Source organism: Acinonyx jubatus, chromosome E2, assembly GCF_027475565.1.
Source record: "Acinonyx jubatus isolate Ajub_Pintada_27869175 chromosome E2, VMU_Ajub_asm_v1.0, whole genome shotgun sequence".
Taxonomy (NCBI): domain Eukaryota; kingdom Metazoa; phylum Chordata; class Mammalia; order Carnivora; family Felidae; genus Acinonyx; species Acinonyx jubatus.
In genome coordinates this window covers 12,338,805-12,362,099 of record NC_069396.1, presented here as the reverse complement: position 1 = coordinate 12,362,099, position 23,295 = coordinate 12,338,805, and the positions used below count along the sequence as shown (strand labels likewise).

At 42.9% G+C, this 23,295-nt stretch overlaps 1 protein-coding gene across 4 annotated transcripts in view; it reads left to right on the top strand.

The window, feature by feature from the left end:
- The first annotated feature begins 738 nt into the window (after positions 1-738).
- Positions 739-23,295, top strand: part of ZNRF1 (zinc and ring finger 1) — a 106,073-nt gene continuing 83,516 nt past the window's right edge. For 3 of the 4 annotated variants that reach the window (XM_027076222.2, XM_027076220.2, XM_027076221.2), the window contains exon 1: positions 739-1,799. In XM_027076222.2, the coding sequence (XP_026932023.1) occupies positions 1,376-1,799 (424 nt within the window). In that variant the 5' untranslated portion in view covers positions 739-1,375. The remainder of the gene's footprint in view (positions 1,800-23,295) is intronic. The other variant, XM_027076218.2, reaches the window with a different exon arrangement.

Below are 23,295 nucleotides of genomic sequence, written 5' to 3'. Positions count from 1 at the left end.
CACTATGGTGCATGTTGCAACAAAAGGTAAACAAACAGAGGACCTACCTTGGACTAGGAAGTTTCTAAAATCCCAGTCCTAGCTGTGTTATTTACTCCCTTTCTGTATCTTTTCACTCTCTATCGTACACCTAGTGATTTTCAGGATCACATTTTAGCTAAGGAATCTACCCATTGCATAAGCCCCACATAGGAAATTGTGATCTATTCTCAGCAAAATCCGGAATCAAAAGTGCCCCAGTTCGCTCCGTACCCCCAAACAGCTAAGAATCCTCCAAATACTTAGCTTCCTGATCTTAGGGGTTCCTGGTTGGGATGGGAACCCTCCGAAAGAATGGACAGCACGTCCACCAGAGGGTGCTGTGGGGGCAAATTTGTGCCGGGAGGGAGGCTTGACCAGTGACCCTCAGAGCCAGGTAGGCGTCTTGAGTAATTTTCATTCTTCCTGGCGTTGCCTTCCCAGCCCCTTGAACCATCGCCGCCCCTCCTCCCATAGGTGGTTTCCCCTCGATAATTAGCCATTTTCGGGGACTTAAAGAGTGCTTGCTTTGAAAAGACGCCTGGCTTCTGTTCCTAATACCCCGTGGCTCGGGCCACTCGGGTCACAGGCCGGTCGGGCAGGGTGGGTGGGTGGGTGGGGACCTCCCGGGCGTCAGCGGCCCGGCGCCGCAGGGGCCGCGAAGGGGTTAACCCGGCGGGGGGGAGGGGAGGGGGCGCGGGCCGCGCCTGCGCTCTGCCGCCCTCCATTGTCTCCACGGCGGCGAGGAGCGCCGGCGAGCGCAGCCCGGGACCGAGCGGGGCGGAGCGGCTGGCGGGGCTGGCGGCGGCTGGGCTAGAGCGCGACGCGACGCGACCGCGGTTTCCCGAGCTCCGCCTGGCCGCCCAGCGCCGCAGCCCGCCCGAGGCCTGGAGGGGTCCGGGCCGGCGTCCATGGTCGCGGCGACCTGAGGAGGGGGACGCGCCCGGCGCCCCCAGCCCTCCTCTGCCTCCTCCTGTCCGGCGGGCGGCCTCCTCCGGCGCCTCCCTGCGCCCGCCCGCCGCCTCCCTCCCTCCTTCCCTGCGGCTCCCCCGGCTTTCGGGAGCCCGGGGGCGGCCTGTGGCGCGCCGAGACCGCGCCGGACTGCGCCTCTTTGGACCTTGAGGGGAAACATGCGTTTGGCTTGGATCGTTTTAAATTCTTAGTTTGGGATCCCCGCCCGCCTGCCTCTTCCGCCCCGCGGGTTTTCTTTCCTTTTTTCTTTTTTTCCCCTTTTTTTCCTCCCGGTCTCCTTTTTGACTCCCTCCCCCTTTATGCTCGCCCAACCCTCCCCCCGCTGCTGAGAAGTGGGGGAGGGTCTCGGCCTCCAGGTTCCCGCCCCACCGGGGCCCGGGCGAGCATGGGGGGCAAGCAGAGCACGGCGGCCCGCTCCCGGGGCCCCTTTCCGGGGGTCTCCACCGATGACAGCGCCGTGCCCCCGCCGGGAGGGGCGCCCCACTTTGGGCACTATCGGGCGGGCGGCGGGGCCATGGGGCTGCGCAGCCGCTCGGTCAGCTCAGTGGCGGGCATGGGCATGGACCCCAGCACGGCCGGAGGGGTGCCCTTTGGCCTCTACACCCCCGCCTCCCGGGGGACAGGCGACTCGGAGAGGGCGCCCGGCGGCGGAGGGTCTGCGTCCGACTCCACCTATGCCCATGGCAATGGTTACCAGGAGACCGGCGGCGGTCACCATAGAGACGGGATGCTGTACCTAGGCTCCCGAGCCTCGCTGGCGGATGCTCTACCTCTGCACATCGCACCCAGGTGGTTCAGCTCGCACAGTGGTGAGTCCGCGGGCGGTGGAGGCCTCGGAGGGTGGAGTGCAAGGGAGGGCGCGTCGGGGCGCCCCAGACCTTCGCGCGCTTGCGAAGATTTGGAAATGGAGTGCGCGACCTGGATCTGTCTGCTTTCCCTTTGGTTCCTGGGGATGAATGGGATATCTGTCCTCTAGAAAAGAGGCTTCCTGCGAGGCTGCGGAGCCGGGCGTATTAGGACTTCAGGCGTTGATTCACTTGTGGATGAGCAGAGCCGCACCTGCCTATTGAAGTCCCGTTTGTTGGCACCACCATCCTCAGAAAGGAGGTTTTGTCTGGCTTATAACAAGTCGGCCTCGAGGCTTCCTCTCTGTCACTGCAGCATTGTGCCTGCCTCACCGTTAGCAGCGAGGGGGATCCACTTTGACCAAGCAGTGTCTCTCGAACAAAGAGTGTGAAAAGAAAGAAAATTGGGGGCAAGTGTTGTTTGGATTAGGGCTCTCACTTTCGCTGGGAGAAGGGGGTGCCCAGTTTTGCCAGTCTCCTGCTGGAGATCCGTTTGAATTGGTAAAAATGGAGCAGCCGGAAGGCTGCTGGCATATAGACAGGTGTGGCCTGCTGAATGGAGGGCCTAGCCAGGGAACCTCCCTCTGAGGCTTTGCAGGACCTGGGCTCTGGTGGCGGGTGCTGCATGCAGTAGGTTTGGCTCCATGACTCTCGCATCCCTCCATCTTTTTTCTTCTCCTCCATGGGAAGTGCTAGGTCTTCGTGGTGGTCTGTATCTTTTCGTAATGGGGAGGCGGCACTTGATTGCCTGGCTGTTGGTACATCACAGGGCAAGAGGCGGATTCAAAGAATCTGGATGAATTCATTTTGTGAACTTCTGGTGACAGGCCAGCAAAAAGCTGGAGGAGGGTTTTCCAGGCCCTGAGTGGCAGGGCGGAAAAGGCACCGGCAGGAGCTTCTGGAGGAAAACAGGTCTATCGGCTCAGCTAACCTGAGAAGCCAGGTGAGGCTTCTAGAAAATTGGTCACGAGGGCGTGGGGCCGCTATTTGCTAATTGGCAAGTTGGAGTGAAGAAGTTAACGTATTCAGACTTCTTTGAGAGAGTGAAGAAAATCTAGGTATTGTGTAGAAAGAAGAAAGATTGCTTTCTGGAGGATGTATCTGTTGGATCGCTGTTCTAGCTATGGTTGAAATAGGGTAGACTTTTGGAATCTTTTTTAATTTCTGGTAATAGGTTGGCTTTTGGTTCAGTTCTATAAACTTTAATTTGTGAAGTAATTTTTTGAGGGGGAAATAGTGACTGACTTAGGGTACCACTTGAAAGTGGCTTTTGAATTGCTAAAATGGTATTTTAGTCCCTGAACAGACCTCTAGATATCATTGGAGCTTCCTCGACCTGCATCAGTCTCTTGCTCTGAATGAGATGCAAGGTGTGACTGCTTTGGGCACTTCGAGACATTTGATCATTTTTAGACATGTTGAAATTAAAATTTTTTTCTCCACAAAATTTGGTCCAGAAAGACTTAGCTATAGTTGTGAGATGACGGTGGTTAAGTTTTTGAAAGAACCGTCATTAGTATCCGATTTTAAACTGAAAAACACTGTAAGAAGATTCTCTCTAAAATCACAGAATTTTGTGTGTTGCAAAACAAATGTAATGTTATATAGACCCTTGTCTGGGAAAGGAGTTTGCATTTGGCTAAAATTTCTTATCTGTCTCTTACTAGAAACTTCATTTCCTTATTCCACCTGGTACCAGGTTCCATGTTGGAGTTAAGAGCTTACAGTTGGATTCCAAAATTTCAGACTCTTCAGCTGTAAAACCTGAGTTTAATTTTTTTCATCCAGCTGTGGTGAGGGTAGGAAGAGCCACTGAGCCATGAGAATACAGGAAAAGTTGGGGCATATTAATCCCTTTGGGATTGATAATAAAGTGTGTGTGAGGCTGCTCCTAATATTTTGGGTAATACCTTCTTTTTTGAAATTATTTATACACCCCCCCCCCACACACACACATATGTGGTTTAAAGTAATCTTTATGCCCAACTCATGCTCTGTGGAATGAGCCAGTCAGGTGCCTCAGGTAAGAAATTTCTTGTAGGACCGTCCTGTCCTTTTGTAAGACATGGCCTGCCTTACATGCCTACAACATGCCTCCACAAAGGTTCCAAATGCTCAAGTGGGGGCGCGGGGGGGCATCACCCTGATTGAAAGCCACCGCTTTAGGAATTCATTGTTTTATTCAAAATTAAATCATTAATTTTTCCTTTGCAGTTCACTTGATGTGAACCTTCATATTTCCACTTTTGTGCAATGATGGTTCTGTCTCACTTTCCGGAACAGGCCACAGGATCTTCCTTCCAGGACATCCTTTTCCTCTCTCGTTTATTGCTGTAAGAGGAGAAACTTGTTTCTATTTTGGAGCTTTTGAGTAAGGTCCAAGCACTTTTTGCTCTTGTGTCACAAGAGTGGAAGCGTAAGGATTTCAGTGCACAATTGAGTAGATGCCTGGAAGTTGATGCGATGTTGTTGCTTGTGTTTTTAAGGTGCTTTTGGAACTCTTCATGGGCACAGAAAACAGTTGTCAGTGAAATAAGTAGGGGAGCTCAATGTACACGAAGCTTCCTCAGAGAGAGTGAGCTGATGTTGTATCTGGAGGTCGGATACTGGGGTCTCGGCCCCTCCTGGGAGTAGCTATGACCTTGGGTAAGACACATCACCTCTCTTGAGCCTCATCTTTGTTATTTTTAAAATAGATGTGGAAATCTTTGGCAGTCAGCCTGTAAAGGTTGTTCCCGAAAGCCTGTGAGGATACGTAGCCGTCGCATCTGTTCCTACACTTCCCCAGGTTGTGACCCTTATAATTCGAATGCTTTTCCTTCCATTCTGTACATGGAATAGCTCTTTCTGGTCCCTTCGAGTTCTACTTAAATTTCTCCTCAGAGGCCACTCTTAAAAATTGCCTCCCTCATGTTAATCTCTCCGGTGACTCACCTATTACCTTAACAGCACTTAACACACTTTATAAGTGTTTTATTTATCCTTTTAGTTTTTCTATGTAGTTTGAGTTTTAAGCTTCATGAGAGCAGGGCTGTGCCTCTTGCTCACTGTTGTCTCTCTTGCACTGTGTGTGCCTGGCACAAATACTTCTCGAGTGAATGAATTGGAGTGCCTCGTGTCCATCATCTCTTTTAATCGTCACAACAGTTCTAAGAGGTGGGCGTTTTTATTCCCATTTTACAGGTGAGGAGCCTGAGATACAGGACGAGGGTGAGGAGCCTCCACAAGGTCAAATAGCTAAGAGGTGGCAGAGCTGGGATTGGAATGTAGGTGTCCCGTGTGAGAACCTGGGCTCCTGACCATTACACTCCACGGCCTGTCATCCTGAAACACCAGGAAGCTGGGTAGTGTACTGGAAATTGTACTGGCCTGCGAGTCACAGGGCTAGGCTCATCTACTGGTTGCACTACGAGTTAACTGCCTGACTTGTGACCATGGGCAAGTGAGTCATTTAGCCTCAGAGTCACCATTTTGTCACCTGTAAGGTGGAGATAACACCTGTCCTGCTTACCTTTCAGAGTCATGGTGAGGGTCTCATGAGACAGTGTTTACAACAGCCAAATAACATACAAAAGGAAGGTGGTGTTCCTGTAGGGGCCCTTCTCTGATAGTTCTCTGCCTTTCTTCGCTGCAGAATTTGCTGGGCAGAGAGATTTAGAACTGTGTGAACTGTTTCTCCAGAATGGAAGCTAGTGCTCTCTATTGAAATCTGACCTACATCGACAGTCCGTTGATAATAATGAATGCCATTGAGAAGAGCTGCTTTATAAGATGAGAGTTAGTGTCCCTTTCTTTCCACATTAAAATGTAAATTTTGCTTTAAGGTGTTTAACCCCCTAGTGGTTTTCTGGGTGGTGTTCTGGAGGTCTGGTCATTCTTTTTTGGTGGTCCTGTTGATCTCAGAACATGGATTACTGGATGTTGGGGGGAAACATAGAGGATCCACCATGTTAGAAGGAAGAGGTTGCCTATTTTCTGGGTCCTGCTATAAAATGGTCACTGAGGGTTTCAATCCAGCTTCTTAGCCATGTGCACGTACACATGTGCATATTCAGAAAAATCTAAACTGTTCTCTGTTGTCACCAAGTCTTCGACTGGAGCTGATAGAAGGTAACTTTTGATAAATCTTTGAACATGCTAGCAGGATATCTCATGGATTCTCTTTTGCCACCATGCTGGCATTCTCAAGTGATTTAATTGTCTCTTCTTAAATAATTAAAGAGAGTTGCCAACCCTATTGGAGTGGATCAGACAGCCTCCCTGTGCCTCACCATAGGTGTGCGAGAGGTCATGGTCCTTTACATGGTTTCTGGGGAAGGAAAGCATTCTGTGGTCTTCAAAAACCATGACGGCTCTCCTGCTCTGCAAAAGTCCTATTCTTAATGAAAATTTTTTCGGTAAAGCACAGTTTTTAGTTCTTTGTTCTTTGTTTTTAGTTCTTTTACCATGAGGGCTTATTTTCTATAAAGTAAAAAAAGTTCCCTTGAGAAGCTGATGATTCCTTGAAGGTCACAGTCAACTCTTCCTCATTGAGGTTTGAAGGGTGTTGGAAGAAACAATGGTTTCACTCTTAAAGTGTTTGTTTTATGGGACGTGTACATTTTGCTATTAAACAAAGACACACCCCAAATATGTCATAAGGAATACTCTGAGCCAGGCCACTCCGCACCAGAGAAATACACCTCTAGTTCCTTTTGGGAAAAGGAACATGCTTTGTATTTTACAAATGTGATATTCAACCCAAGCTTATTGGGCACTAACATTTTGGCAAATCTGGTTATAAAACTAAATTTCGATTTTGACAGTTTCAGAATTGGAAACAAATTCATAGAGCAGTGGTGGTAACTTAAATGGACAAGTCTCATTTCTGCTTACCCTTAAATAGGTTTTTTTTGTTTTTTTTCATATATATTTTTTAAGTTTATTTATTTGAGAGAGGCAGAGGCAACATGAGTATGGGAGGGGCACAGAGAGAGAGAGAGAATCCCAAGCAGGCTCTGCACCGTCAGTGCAGAGTCTAATGCGGGGCTCAAACCCACCAAACCGTAAGATCATAACCTGAGCTGAAACTGAGAGTTGGGCGCTTAACTGATGAGCCACCCAGGCGCCCCTAAAATAGGGGTGTTTTTAATGATAGTGGGTCACTGAGATTATAGTACTAGAATCTCAAAGTTAGTATAAATTGCCATCTGTTTCTTTTCTAAGCTTTGTCATGGCCTAGTGTGTATCAGACTGTCTCTAGTGATTACTGTGGGTACAGGCTTGAATATGAAAAGGGACTTCTCGGAGACCCAGCAGTTTTCACTTCTGAATCTTCTTTTCTCATAAGAACAAAGGTTTATCCTTGAATGCAACAGTTGGGTTCCTGGTTGTTGTTGTGGTTAAGTTTATTTATTCTGAGAGAGAGCGAGAACACGAGTGGGGTAGGGGCAGAGAGAGAGGTAGAGAGAATTCTAAGCAGGCTCCATGCTGTCAGCACAGAGCCCAACGCAGGGCTTCAACTCATGAACTGTGAGGTCATGAGTCTGAGGCTTAACTGACTGAGCCATCCAGGTGCCCCAGGGTTCCTGGTCTTGATATTTGAGGGGTGAGTTGTAGGTATGATTGAATAACCTGAAGACCAACAACCTTCAAGTGAGAAGCAAATAAAGAGCCAAGTTTAGTCTTTTTTTAAAATCTTTTTTAAAATGTTTATCTTTTGGGGCACCTGGGTGGCTCAGTCGGTTGAGTGTCCAACTTCAGCTCAGGTCATGATCTCATGGTCTGTGAGTTGGAGCCCCGCATCAGGCTCTGTGCTGACAGCTCAGAGCCTGGAGCCTGCTTCACATTCTGTGTGTCTCCCCATCTCTAGGCCCCTCCCCTGCTCACACTCTCTCTCTCTGTCTCTCAATAATAAATAAACGTTAAAAAAAAAAATTAAAAAAAATTAAAAAATAAAAAATAAAATGTTTATCTTTTTTTTAATGTTTATTGATTTATTTTTGAAAGAGAGAGTTCACAAACTTGAGCCGGGGAGAGGCAAAGAGAGAGGGAGACAGAGAATCCCAAGCAGGCTCTGTGCTACGGGCTCAGAACCTGACATGGGGCTCGATCCCAATACACTGTGAGATCATGACCTGAGCCAAAACCAAGAGTCAGACGCTTAACCGCCTGAGCGACCCAGGTGCCCTGAGCCAGGTTTAATCTTAAAGCAGCAGCTGGGGTAGCTTCTCTCCTGATGAGACTGTTTACAATGAGTTCTCCCTGGAGTTGTTAGAAGTGACAGTACAGCCTTCCTCTGCTGGAAGTAAAGAGGAAGGGGGTATTCACTGGGTCCCTATAAACACCAAGTTAAAAGAGGCATTATAATTTCTAGTGCCCTCTTTGGGTCTATAACAAGAAGGAGGCAGACATAAACAAGCTCCCCGATTTCTGTGAATGGTTCAAAGGGTTTTCAAACTTGACGCTGCACAGTATTCTCTAGGGGGTTTGTTAACAGTGCAGATGACTGGACCTCACTCCCAGAATTCAGTGGAGCTAAGGAGAGACCCAAGAATCTAAATTTGTAACAAATGATTCTGAAAATTCTCTTCCCAGAGAAAGAACTCTAAATGCTTTTTTTTGGTGCACTCATTAGCATGCTTCTCAATATTACTAAACGGATCAAGTATCTCCTAAGCAGGATCCATACAAATGTTCCTTTCACCTGCTCCCAGAGGGTAGCGTCACCCAGCAAGAGCATTGCTCATTGTTTGACAGTTTTCTTTTACATGGAACTAAGCATTTTTCTCCAGGAGAGAGGCGTGAGCCCGGCTGCCTTGGTCCTGAGAATTGAAGTTGCTCAGAACAGAAGAGAGTTGTGGCAATGTCTCCTTTCCTTCTGTGCTTGTCTTCCCCCTGATTTTCATTCTAAGGCACAGCTGTCTTTGGCTGCTTGTGCTATTGAAGGGCTTACGGAGCTGTATCCTCTTTTATGTATCCCCAGCCAGCAGCTAGACAAGTCAAGATCCTAGAATGAATCCAAACTTTAGATGGACAAAATACCTATTTTTCCTTTTCTCTTGCAGACCCAAAAGTAGGAGACTTTTTGAGTGTGCGTATGGAGATCTGTTGCACTAAGACATTTATTTATTCATTTGGTATTTATTGAGTGCCTCCAGTATACTAGGACCTGTGTCAGGTGGTGGGAAGGTATGTTCATTACAAGACTGATTAGCATTACTTTGTTATTTCTAAGGATCTTTGCTTCCTTACTCCGTAAGTCTGAATATTGAAGCTTATGGGACATTTTCCCTTCTTCCTTGGTTTTTCTCTTGGATGAACAAATTCAAGGTTTTGTCCACGAGGCTGCTACATGGATGGTATTTCCTCCTTACTCTTCACTGATACTCTTAATTCTTTCCTAAACCCTGTTTCTGGGCTAGAGTAGGCGATCATTTCTTTGCAGTTCTAGTCAAGTGCTTGTTAAAAATTCCTCCTGTATCCTAATACAAGTGGTCCTTTATCTTCTCGATGAGAATATCAAAAGGAAAAACTATTTTTCAGGCTCTTCATGTGTATATTTGGCTTGAGTATCTTTGTCGTCCCTAGGGCCACTTTTCTTTCTGGTCATTGAAAACTGTTTTCTAGAAGCATGATCCACCACTTTAGTAATCTTGTCTGTATAAAATTTATCCCAAGCCACAAATACCCATAAGGAAATATGAGAAACAGTTTTAACCCTTGTATGTCTCTGAGCTCCAGACACTGTTGATACTCAGTGCTATTTTAAGTGATTTTTAAAGCCTTGTTTATGATAGCCAACATTGGTGACCAAATGTCCTCCTCACCTCCCCCAAATGATTATTAAATGTGTGTTATAGTCAAGTATTTTTTTGCTGAGAGTAAAGGGTTTTAAAAAAAGTGCTCCATGCTCAGAGACTTAATGTGGACTTTAGCTCTAAGAGGGTGCCTTGACTTTTGGAGAAACCTCACCTTATATTTAGGAATTATGCAGTCATCTTTATCTTAGTGAATTAGACTTGTCGTAGCTTGGCTCCAGCTTTCTCCCCGGTAGTACCTTTAGCCCTCTAAAAGTATAATTAAATAAGCCGTACTTCACAAGAAGTTGTCCTAAAATTGGTCACCTCTGCTGTACAATGTCTTTTAAGGTCAAAGTTGATTTGTTAGCATGCGGGAGAAACTTAAATCTGGAGTCTCCCAATGATTTGGGACAGAGGTAGGAGAACCCAAAACCCTAGACCCCAGCCATTTTGGTCATTTTGCCCACATTGCTCAACTCTCTGGAAATATTTGCACTTGTTTCTTCTTCAGTAACCCTTTTTTTCCTGCTAAGAGGGTGCTTTTCCTTAGTGAGGGCCATTAGAATTCTTTTATCCCGCCACTTGCCTAAGTACTCTGGGAATCCTACAAGGATTTGAGGGAGTCCTTGGGATTCCAACTCAAACCAATGAAGTACTTGACTACCATGAATATTAACTTTCTATGCAATTGTTCTCTTCTACTTAGATCATTTACACTTTTAACGCCCACTAAGATATAATGCCATCTAAGTCAGCTTTCCAGAGAAACTTTGTTAGAATGCCACTCACTACTATAACAAGCATCACCAAATACTCATGTACACCGTATATTATTAGTTTTCCTCAGTCCTGGTCAGATCTGACTAAAATATTCATACCATTGCAGCCGGTTGCCCTAGAGAACTCTGGCAAGTCTAATACCTGTGGTGAGGGCTGGCTTGCACACTAGCTGCCTTCCACCTTAATATCTGACCAGCCCAGTCTTGTTGGCTGTGTTTAATTCATCTATTCCCTACCTCCTCTCTCGGCCCGGAGGCCAAGTGCAACATAAAAGGATGGCGAATCTAAGCATCTGCAGTATTTTGAGGTATAGGAATCGCCTATGAAGTGGCAGACCTTTGAGAAATAGTATTGTGAGCTGTTCTGTTTTTGCTGTGGCTTTGGAAAACCTTTGGATTCTTCTACTGAAAATTTGTTTGAAAAAAAAAATCTTTTTAATGAAACAGTGTGAGTCACAAAGCAGCCACTCCTTCTCATAATAGCATTTCTCACCAGGGGAATTTTTGGTAGCTGTTGGGGGAGGGATTTGAGTAGGTTGTGGATGATAAATCCCTGGGTAGAACATAACCAGAGGCTGCCATATCAGAACTCTGGTGCTTTCCATGCTGACAGTGAGCCCTGAATTCAAAGTGCAGGACAGCAGAATAGAATGGGGAGGACTGTGCTGAGTGAATAGCCACAGTAGCATGACCAATGAGATTGGAGTTTGACATTCAAACTCAGTTCATTAAAGCACCTTTGTAGTGTGAAAGGATCATGAAACTGAGGCCTTGGGTCAGAGGCCCTGAGGCCAATTTACAGGAAGACCATCACTTTTCTTGTTAAGGGAAGGCTGTGGACCTAATGATGAGAATGTAAGAGTCACAAGTGTGCCTCCTTTTTCTATATTGTGAAATGGTGGCATGGCACTTGACACTGACCATGAGACTGCTTTACAAGGAGACAATTCATGTGAGGTCATCTGTGCTCTTAAGATTTTAGGTCTAATAAAGCGTTTAGAACGACACCCAAAGTGAACACATTACACAGCCAGCCCTCTGTAGGATGTTGAAAAGGATACACTAGAGATAGTAAGAGTTTAGAACTAGTAAGGATTATGCTATCAGCATCCAGAATGCTATCCTCAACATCTCTGCCCACCCAAATCTGAGTTTTAACTGTTCTCAACTTCAGTGACTTACAACTCTTCAGTCCTTGTGGCTGAACCAGTCTTATGTAAGCTACAGACAGAGGAAAGTCTGAAAGGTTATTACAACTATGTTAAGATTTGCTTTCCTTTGGAAAGTCGTAGCTGTCTCCACTCTGTTTTCCTGGCTTTGTACTTTTCTTCTAAGCCTCTTACCAGTTCTTCCAAGGCCCCAGAGCTCAAAAAAAGGGGAACAGGAAGTCAGCGTTTGATGCCTAAGAACCAGCAATAGAAAACAAGGCCCAAACAAGGGACTCAGAGGGGGATTTCTGGGCCTTGAAGCTATCAGGCCTGTAGGATTACAGATCCATCCTTCGGGGATGGCCTTGAAATGAGGAAAGAGCAAGAGGAAACTCTGCTTCCCTGAGCGGACTACTTTTTCTTGGGTGATATGGTGTAGGCTCAACATTTTTAATTGATCCCATAACTACAAAGTATCTTTTGCCTAAGGAGTTCGAAACACTTAAGGTAAAAGTGATGGTCACTTTTTAAATTGAGTTTTTAATTTTAATTCCAGTGTAGTTAACATACAGTGTTACATTAGTTTCAGGTATACAATGTAGTGATTCCATGCATCACCCAGTGCCCATAATGATAAGTATACTCTTAATCTCCGTCCCCTATTTTACCCACCCCCGCCACCCACCTCCTCTCTGGTAACCATCAGTTTGTTCTCTAATATTAAAGGGTCTATTTCTTGGTTTGTCTCTCTCTCTCTCTCTCTCTCTTTTTTTTTTTTTTTTTTTTTTTTTTTTACCCTTTGCTTGTTTGTTTTGTTTCTTTTTAAAAAAAATTTTTGGGGTGCCTGGGTGGCTCAGTCGGTTGAGCGTCCGACTTCAGCTCAGGTCACGATCTTGCGGTCTGTGAGTTCGAGCCCCGCATCAGGCTCTGGGCTGATGGCCCAGAGCCTGGAGCCTGCTTCCGATTCTGTGTCTCCCTCTCTCTCTGCCCCTCCCCCGTTCATGCTCTGTCTCAAAAATAAAATTAAAAAATGTTCAAAAAAAAAATTAAAAAAAAAATTTTTTTTTCTTGACGTTTATTATTGAGAGACAGAGAGAGACAAAGCATGAGCATGGGAGGGGCAGAGAGAGGAGGAGACACAGAATCCAGAACAGGCTCCAGGCTCCGAGCTGTCAGCACAGAGCCCAACGTGGGGCTCGAACCCACAGGCCGCGAGATCATGACCTGAACCGAAGTTAGACGCTCAACCTACTGAGCCACCCAGGCGCCCCTGTTTGTTTTGTTTCTTAAGTTACATATGAGTGAAATTACATGGTATTTGTCTTTCTCTGACTTATTTCGTTTATCATTATGCTCTCTAGCTTCATTTGCATCATTGCAAATGGCAAGATTTCATTCTTTTGTAAGGCTGAGTAATATTCCATGGTGTGTGTGTGTGTGTGTGTGTGTGTGTGTGTGTGTGTATACGTACGTATATATATACATATGTATATTCCCCATCTTCTTTTTCCATTCATCTATCTATGGACACTGGGCTGCATTCATAGTTTGGCTATTGTAAATAATGCCGCAATAAACAAACACTTTTGAATTAGTGTTTTTGTACTTTTTTGATAAATACCCAGTAGTGCGATTACTGGGTTGTAGGGTAGTTCTATTTTTAACCTTTTTTTAAAAAAATTTTTGTTTTATTTAAGTAATCTGTACACCCCAAGTGGGGCTTGAACTCATGACCCTGAGGTCAAGAGTCACATGTCCTTCTGACTGAGCCAGCCATGTGCCCCTCTTTGTGTGTGTTTTTATGCCAGTACCATACTGTTTTTATTACTACAGCTTTGTACCATAACTTGAAAAGTCTGGAATTGTGATACCTCCAGTTTTGTTTTTCTTTTTCAAGATTGCTTTGGCTATTTCAAGATTGCTTTTATGGTTCCATACAGATTTTAGAATTGTTCATTTTAGTTTTGTGGAAAATGCTGTTGGTATTTTGATAGGCATTGCATTAAATGTGTAGATTGCTTTGGTTAGTATAGACATTTTAACAATATTTGTTCTTCCAACCTATGAGCCTGGAATGTCTTTTCTTTGCGTTGTCTTGAATTTCTTTCATCAGTGTTTTATAGTTCTCAGAGTACAGGTCTTTCACTTCTTTGGTTAAGTTTATTTCTAGGTGTTTTATTGTTTTGGGTGCAATTGCAAATGTTAATTGTTTTCTTAATGTCACTTCCTGCTGCTTCATTATTAGTGTATAGAAATATAATAGATTTCTGTACATTGATTTTGTATCTTGCTACTCTACTGAAGTCAGTTATCAGTTCTAATAGTTTTTTTCTGGTGGAGTCTTTAGGGTTATGCCATCTGCAAATAGTGGAGGTTTTACTTTTTCTTTACCAGTTTGGATGCCTTTTATTTCTTTTTATTGTCTAATTGCTGTGACCAGAACCTTCTAGTACTTGGTTGAATAAAAGTGGTGAGAGTGGACATCCTTGTCTTTTTCCAGACCTTAGGGGAAAAGCTCTCAGTTTTTTCCCATTGAGTATGATGTCAACTGTGGGTTTGTCATATATGGCCTTTGTTATGTTGAGGTATGTTCCCTCTAGACCTATGTTGTTGAGGGTTTTTATCATGAATGGAAGCTGTATGTTGTCAAATGCTTTTTCTGGGAGGTGATAATCACTTTTATAAAATAACAAGAATTATTTCCTTGCCTCCCTTTTCCTTGAGGGTCCCCAGGGTACATCTTGTCATAGGGTCTGACCCTTCCTTTTTTTTGTCCATTCACTCATATTAGATGAACTCTAAAGTTTCAGTCCTATGATTGAAAAATGGAGGGGCGCCTGGGTGGCTCAGTCGGTTAAACGTCCGACTTCAGCTCAGGTCACGATCTTGCGGTCCATGAGTTTGAGCCCCGCGTCGGGCTCTGGGCTGATGGCTCAGAGCCTGGAGCCTGCTTCCGATTCTGTGTCTCCCTCTCTCTCTGCCCCTCCCCTGTTCATGCTCTGTCTCTGTCTCAAAAATAAATAAAACGTTAAAAAAAATTTTTTTTTTAAAAAAGAAAAATGAAAGTCACAGGGGTTTATACTCTGTCAATTTGGTACATTTCAGGAAATCAGGTAGTGGTGTGGCTCTGAATAGGAGCTCTGGTCTCTTGGAACCTTTTTTAAAAATCTACTTTAGACATTCAAAAGAGGTAATGTATTTACCTATCAAACAGATTTATGAATAAACTATTACAGATGTAATTGCATAAATCCACCCAGTTCCCATATTTTTCCTTCCCTCCCCAAAGGTAATGACTGCCTGGCTCTCCTGTTTACCATCCTTTATATGTTCATAGTTTTATTGCATGTTTCTGTCTAAAACGATATTCATTTAATTCATGTAAACTTTATCATAATGCCTCTATCCTCTCATATCCCTCTGTATATCCCAAATGGATTTGAGATCTGTAAATCCATTGTGCTACTTATTGTTCGTGTTGACACATTCATTTTCACTGTTGCACTCTGTTGTGTGACTGTGTCACAAATATCACCATTTATTGGCGCCTGGGTGGTTCAGTCGGTTAAGCGTCTGACTTTTGATTTCAGCTCGGGTCATGATCTCACAGTTTGTGAGTTTGAACCCAACACAGAGTTGGGCTCTGTGCTGGCAGCGCGGAGCCTGTCTGGGATTCTTTCTGTCTTTTTGCCCCTCCCCTGCTAGAGCTCTTTGGCTTGTGCTCTCTCTCTCTCTCTCTCTCTCACACTAAATAAATAAATAAATAAGTAAATAAACAAACATTAAAAAATTTTTTTAATATCACCATTTATTGATCCATTCCCTTATAATGGGTATTGAAGTTATTTTCAGTTGCTTTGAGAATTTTTTCTATGTTTCTTTACATACCCGAGTGAGAGGTTTTTTTAGGGTACATCATTAGTTGTGAAATAGCTGGATCATAGAGTGTATGTATTTTCAGCTTAAATGAGATATTGCCCAGTGGCTCTCCAATATACTTGTACCGATTTACATTCCCAAAATAGCATATTTTTACTCCCTCTATGTCCTTGCCAAAACGTGATATCGTCATACTTTAATTTTTGGCAAGCTCTGGTGGGTATGAAATGGCATATCACTCTGATTTTGTTATATATTTGATAATATGTATTCATATATAACTAATACATCAGTATTAGTTAATCAAAATGTTTCCTCGTCTATGAAACACTTGTTCATGTCTCTCGATGTTTATGTTGGATAGTTTATCCTTTTCTTACTAGTTTGTATGAATTTGTGTTTTTGTTTTGTTCCCAGACAATAATTATTTGTTGTCATATGTAATGCAGATTATTTCTCCCAGTTTGTGGCTTATCTCTCTCTTTTTTTAATGTTTGTTTATTTTGAGAGAGAGTGAGTGGGGGAGGGGCAGAGGGAGAGAGGGAATCCTAGGCAGGAGTGCGCCACCAGCACAGAGCTTAACGGGCCCCAATGCCACCATCGTGACCTGAGTCGGAATCGAGAGTTGGACACTCAACCGACTGAGCCACCCAGGTGCCCCTGTGGCTTATCTCTTTATTCTTTTGTGATTTGTTATAGTTAACTTAATTGTGTAATTGAATATTCCAGTGTTTTTCCTTATGCCATATGTGTTTTATGTCTTAAGAAAGACTTGCTTATCACTTTCTTACACTTTTTTCTAAAAGCTTTTAAATTTTGCCTTTCATATTTAAGTCTTTAATCCCGGAGAGTTAAATTGTTTGGATGGGGTAGGATAAGGGTATATTTTCTTTTCCATAGGAATACTAGCTCTCCTAGCAGCAAGTGAAGAACGATAAAGTCCTTTACCACTGATTTGCAAAGCCACCTCTGTCATATATCAAGTTTCCTTCCTGGCCTGTATTTGTTCCTGGGCTTCTTGTTCTGTACCATTGGTCAATTTGTCTATCCTTGTGCTAACACTTTCTTAATTACCGTGGCTTTATCTTGCTGTGTGGAAGGGCAAATCCTTTCATCTTGTTATTCTTTTTCAAAGCTGTGCTGTCTAAGTGAAGCTTTCTAGGGGACAGATAAGGGAATCAGGATAGAATAAGCAAAATGAAATACAGAGTCCTAGGGCTGCTCTGTTTATAACTGGTATTCTTCATGACAGGACATCTGGCCAAGTGACCCTAATGGGCAGTTTAAAATTTTTTCCCTTACTGTGTTGCACAAACAGTAACATTTCCCTATGTTTTTGTATTGCAAACAGCAGAATAAACAGTTCTTTTTGTATGTTATAGACAACAACAATAAAAACAACAGAAACCAGTTAGCTATTTTTGGCACTTTCTGCTCCTAGAATCAGCTTTGTCACCTTCTGTGGGAGAAAAACTGTTAGGGTGTTTATTGGAATTACATTGAGTTTATAAAATGCCATCTTTATAAAATTGAATCTGCCTGTGACTCTGATGGGATTGAATTTACAGATATAATAGAATTTTAAAATATTTAAAAAAATTTTTTTAAATGTTTATTTTGAGAGAGAGAGCATGTGAGCAGGGGAGGAGCACAGAGACAGGGAGAGAGAGAATCCCAAGCAGGTTTTGCACTGCCAGCACAGAGCGCACTGTGGGGCTTGAACCCACAAACCATGAGAACATGACCTGAGCCAAAATCAAGAGTTGGCCACTCAACGGATTGAGCCACCACGGCACCCCAGATTTTGAAATGTTTTTAAAGCTTTGAAATGATTCCAGATTTGCAGAAAAATTGCAGAGTTTGTACAAATCGATATTGCATTTCCATCACCCAGAATCCTCAGATGTTACTAGGAAGACCTAAATAAAACCGCATGATCTGTGAGTGACACGGTGTCTGAAGGGGTGGCTAGGTCTAATGCTGAGGTGTGTTTGCGTCAGAATCCAAGGAGATCCAGTTCCAACCTTTGCTCCTGAACTTTTTGCTGTGATCCCACCTGTTGAGATAGGGGCTTCTTTCAGGTCAAATCTGCCTCAGCATGACATGAGACTCTCTCGTGGAGGCTTAACTCAGCTAAGCCAGAGGAGCCTTCATGGGAAGAGTGGGATCCCCCTTTTGGGAGAGGCCCTGTGGGGTAGTGGTTAAGGTTGCAGGCTTGGAGCCAGACTGCCTTAGAGCTGAATCTCAGTGTAGCTGATTTTTAGTTTTGGAATCGGGCGAGTGATTTACCCTGTGCCTTAATTTCTAAAGTGAGACTGATAATAATTGTATCTATCCTATGGGACCATTTTATGAATTAAACTAGTATATGGGCATAGCCATACCATTCAGAACAGTGCCCAGCAGATAGTAAGTGATCAGTAAATATAACCTAAGATTATTGCTTAATGTCTTTGGATAAAACTTTATAGTTTTTTAAAGGTCTTGAATCCCTTTTGTTAGATTTATCACTAGATACCTTGTTTTTGGGTTATTACTGTAAATAGCTTCAAATTTTTTAAATCATTTCAGATTTCTTGTATATTCAGCAAATTTGCTGAACTCTTATAGAGAGAGAGAATGAGTATAATAGTTATAATGGAAAACATCTACAGAGAAAAGCCGAGAATCACATCTACAAATAATGACTACTTAGTTTCTTCTTTTCTAATCCTTTTGTGTGTCACTTCTCTTTCATTCAAGATTGCTGTCTAGTTCCTCCAGTAAAAAGTTTATTTGAATCTGTAATCATGGGCATCCTTGTTTTCCTCCTATTAAAGGGAGTGTTCCTTGCATTGGAACCATTGTGTTTGTTTTTGATAAATTTCCTTCATTCCCTTCTATTCTTAATTTGTTAAACTAAGTATCACAGGTGGCTGTTCTATCAGATTTTTCCCTTACATTCAGTCAGATGGTCTTTCTCCTTTCATTTGTTAATGATTACGTTAATAGGCTTTATAATGTTTTACACTTATTTATTTTTGACAAAGTGAGACAAAGCGTGACCGGGGGAGGGGCAGAGAGAGAAAGAGACAGAATCTGAAGCAGGCTCCAGGCTCTGAGCAAGAGGTCAGCACAGAGCCTGATGTGGGGCTCTAACCCACAAACTGTGAGAGCATGACCTGAGTGGAAGTCAGATGCTCAACCGACTGAGCCACCCAGGTGCCCCGACTTTATAATGTTTAACATATCCTTTTTTATTTTTTTTTAGATTTTTTAATGTTTAAGTTGTATTATTTTTTTAATGTTAATTTATTTTTGACGGAGGGAGTATGAGCGGGGGAAGGGCAGAGAGGGAGACAGAGTATCTGAAGCAGGCTCTGTGCAGACAGCAGAGAGCCTCCTGAGCCATAAGATCATGACCTGAGCTGAAGTCAGACACTTAACTGACTGAGCCACCAAGGCACCCACCCTTATATTCTTGAAGCAAACCATCCCATATACATTGCTACATTTAATACATCCATATTCTACTTGGGATTCATGTATATATGTGATGAAATTTCACTCAATTTTCTTTTCTTCTCTTGCTATTAAGATTAATGTAGACTTTTAAAAGGAGTTAGGAATATGTATATGTTTATTCTTTTCTAAAAGAGTTTTATAAAAGCCTATTACAGTTCTGACTGCAAACAGATGGTGCACTCAGAGAGGTAATTGAATCAAATTTAATTGAAGAGAAGGTTTACAAAGGTGTGGGCAGGATTGAAGGAATGAACAGTGGATGGGTGAAGCACCTGGAGATTGGCCACAGTGGAAATCTGTTGCCCCTCCTAGATCTGAAGTACAAGGGGGAGGGAAGTGATTATAAAACCTGGTGAAAACTCTAGCCCAGGGAAAGATGTCCCACAGAACTGTGGGCTTACATAGAAGAATGAAACCATTGCCATACCATAGCAAGGTAAAGAGAGAGCCAGGGAATAAGCGCCCCAGCTTCTCTATCATCTTGTCCTCATCTTCTGCTGGTGCTTCCCATTGACAGAACCCAATAGAAGTTTAGGAGGTGAGGGAATCTTGTCCAGACTTGTTAGCCTTGTAGAGAACAGAACAGAGAGGGAAATGGATCTGGGGGAAACAGATAGAGACAAGGAAATATCTGTACTATGAATGCTTGATAGAACTTGTGTGTAAAATTCCCCTGTAAAACTGTCTGGGCCTGGGCTGTGTGTGTGTGTGTGTGTGTGTGTGTGTGTGTGTAAATTTTTATTTAATATGATTCAAGTTCTTCAATATTATTGGTATGCTCAAGTTTTCTATTCTTGTGTCAGTGTTGATATGGTATATATTTCCAGGCAATCTCTGTGTCTATCTTTGTATTATGTCCCCCTTTCCTTTCCTAATATTATTTGCACATTTTATTCTTGATTAGTCTTGCCAGAACTCTACTTTCTTAGTTTATTTTCAAAGGACCAGTTTTTGATTACCCTCTGCCCCCCGCCCCCATTTCATTGCTTTCTGCTATTAACCATATTTTATCTTTCCTTCTACTTCCCCTTGGGTGTACACTGTGTTTTTCTGACTTCTTGAGTTATTATCTGAGTTACATTTCTGTCTTCTGGAGGTAGGCTTTAAAGTTTTTTTCAGTCTCTTAATTGTAAACTCTGTTTTGCTTGCCTAAAAGTGTTTTTATTTGTCATCACCGTTGAATGATAATTTGGCTTGATACAAAAATCTGGGTTGGCAGTTACTTATTATCAGCAATGGGACGATGTTATTCTGTTTCATTATCTTCCAGCTTCTAATATTGTAATTGAGAAGGCTGCTTATCAACCCTTAATCCATTTTTTCTCTTAGCTGCTTTTTTTATCTTCTCTTTGTTCATGGTATTCTGCAAATTTACTGCCATGTTGGTTTATTTTTGTTTATCCTGCTTTGCTGTTTGTCTTTGAATCTGAGATTTCTTTCAAAGCATGTGTGAAATTCTCAGCCATTTATCCCTTCAAATTGTGCTTTTCTTTTATTTTCCTCCATCTTTCCTTTTGGAAATCCTAGATGTCATATATTGGACTTTCTTATTCTATCGACTTCATGTTTCTCAAACTCTTTTCATGTTTTCCAGTTTTTTAGCTCTGTATGCTGTGCTCTGGGTAATTTCTTACCTACACTTTGCAGCACACTAGTTCTTTGTTCACCTGCTTTTTAACTCATCGGTTGATTTTTGTATTTCATTGAACTACATTTGAAATTCCTTGGAATAAGTTGGTGGATTGTTTACTTATTGCCTTCAACTATATAAAAACAAATAAAAAATGAATAAATCTCTTCACTTCGATGGTTCTGGTTTTCCTCCTTTGGAAAGTAAGTGGGGCTGGCTACTTGCTTTCTGTTCTTGTCTCAAAAATTCCATTGAGCCTTATCACTGACATTATTCTCTTGAGCAAGCAGGCACTAAGAGCAGGGAGGCAGGAAGCTGGAAGCCCATCTTCATTTTGGTTCCTACTCCCCAGAGGAAGAGCAGCTCCTGAGTCATGTAGGGAACCCTTTTAGCACAGTACCTCTTCGGGGTTGGTGGGGGGCTGCCTCACAACTGTGACAAGGATCTATGTCTGTGGCCACAGAAGCCTTAACTCTTCCTCTGTACTCTGGATACACTTTTAGAGCTTTCTGTTTTCTCATGCGGCTGAATTTATTCTCTTTCTTCTTCTAGACAGCACTGTCCAATAGAGTAGCCACAGGCCACAGGTGGCTACTTAAATTATAATTAATTAAATTTAAAATTAGTTTCTGAATCACACTAGCCACATTTCAAGTATTCGCTAGCCACAAATTGCTAGTGACTGCTATAATTGGACAGCACAGATGTAGAACATTTCCTTCATTGCAGAAAGCTCTCTTGGGCAGTACTCTTTGGAACTCTTCCACAGTATTCTTAATAGTAGATAGAGGGTTGGTAAACATGAAGTTTCAGAAAATGGATCAAGTGAACCTATTGATACCCTGAATCTTTTTAGAGTTACTACTCTTCTGCACCATCTATGAGTAGGAAGAATTCAGAGAGGACATTACATTCACAGAACGATTCATAGGATGAAATGGGGGTACTGAAGCCTACTTGTCTGACCTATAACTTGGTGCCATGGGAAGAGGGGAAGTCAGGTTTAGTGGAAAGGTAAATGAACCCCTGATGTTTAATAAACTTTGGGAAACATGGAGAAAAATTACTGCATGGGGATACTGATTTTATGTAGTTGTGATTAGAGTGAGAATAGGGAGGATGGGTTTGTGAGGTAACTGGAGAAAACCAGCCCAAGTTCTTATTACTTGAAATTTGACTCAGGTTGGAAATTCCTTGTAATGAAGTCATCTTTTTCCACCCCCTTAATCTGTCATCTCATTCTCTTTTGAGTTGCTATAGAACAGTTAAAGATTCTCAAGAAAAGAGATACTTTCTTCCTCCCCCCAACCACATACACACAAACACCCACACTTTCTTCAAATATAGCAATGTTTCACAGTGACTGGACTCCAGATACACCAAGAATAAGAGCAATGTAGGTCACACCAGTGCTGGGCCCAGCAGGCTATGCAGAGAGGGAAAAGCCACTGACCCCAACTTTGTTCATTGAGCATGGTGGACAGTGCTAAAACTTAACCTCCCTCCCTCTTTATTAGGGAACTCTGTGTGAACTCAGTCCTCCTCAACCCTGTGTTCTGGGTTCCCAGTCCATATTAACCGGCTGGAGTTGGCAGGTGGCACTAACCCTGTTCACTGCCCTTGACAGGGGATTGGGGCTTGGAGTTGGCTGTTAAGAGAAAGGACATCGTTCTTGTTGATTTCAGAGTGTAGTACCTATTTTAAGCCAAATGAAGTAGTTCAGAAAGTTTAAAATAAAAATTTTTTAAAAAGGTCTATATTGAGTATTTATGGTATAACATACAGAACGGGTACCAAAATAAAAGTTGTTCAGTGAAGATATACATGTAATGGATGGTAATTTTTGGGGGTGAAGGTAAAGGGAATTCATAATGGAAAAGGGTTCAATACTTAGTTCATTCTGGTGATTTTTGTAGGGTTGGCAAAGGCAGCTTGGAGTCAGCTTTCTGGAAGAAATTAATAGGAAAGAAAAGGAGAACTTGTACCATGACTGGGAGTGACTTAGGAGGAATTCAAGGCTGCATTTGTACAAAGAGGAGGGAGTTCTAAAAGAAAAAAGTGCCCTTGAGCAGGTGAAGGAGTAGGGAAGGATGAACTAATAGGTGTTCTGCAGATACAGAAAGGGTAACAGACATTTGTAATTTCTAAATCAGTGGGTTTTTTGTTTTTAAGCAAATCTGGAAGCATGAGTTCTTCCTGTTCCCCCCGACCCCCATCCCTGAGATCATCAGAATAGTGATTGTAAAGATTTCAAACATTAACGTAGAAAGCAGAAATCTCACAGGATTCCTTCGGTATGTGTTACAGATTTTTGCCCCTGTGGATGAATGAATGGATATGTAAAAACAGTAGAAATCAGGTTAGCGGTTCACAACTTGCGTTTTCTATTTCATGTCTTCTTCATCGTTCTGTGTGCATATGTGGATTTTGTTTTGTTTTGTTTTTGTTTCTGTTGTCATTTCCGGAAACTTGTATCTGAAAGTGGAACCTATTCACAGCAAATCCCTCCCCTTGTCCCCTAGTCATTGTGCCTGTTTGGGTAAAATCACGATAAAACTGTGAAGTTTGCCGGAAAACGCTCTCGCCCCCTTACTTCTTTGCTAGAGACCATATCTACTCTTTGGTCAAAACTTCTCTGTAAGTTGTTGTGAAGAATACCGCAAGGAGAGATCGTGAAGCCCCTCCTCTCTCATTCCTCTCATAGAGCAATTAAATTATAAGCTAGAGGAGCGCCTGGGT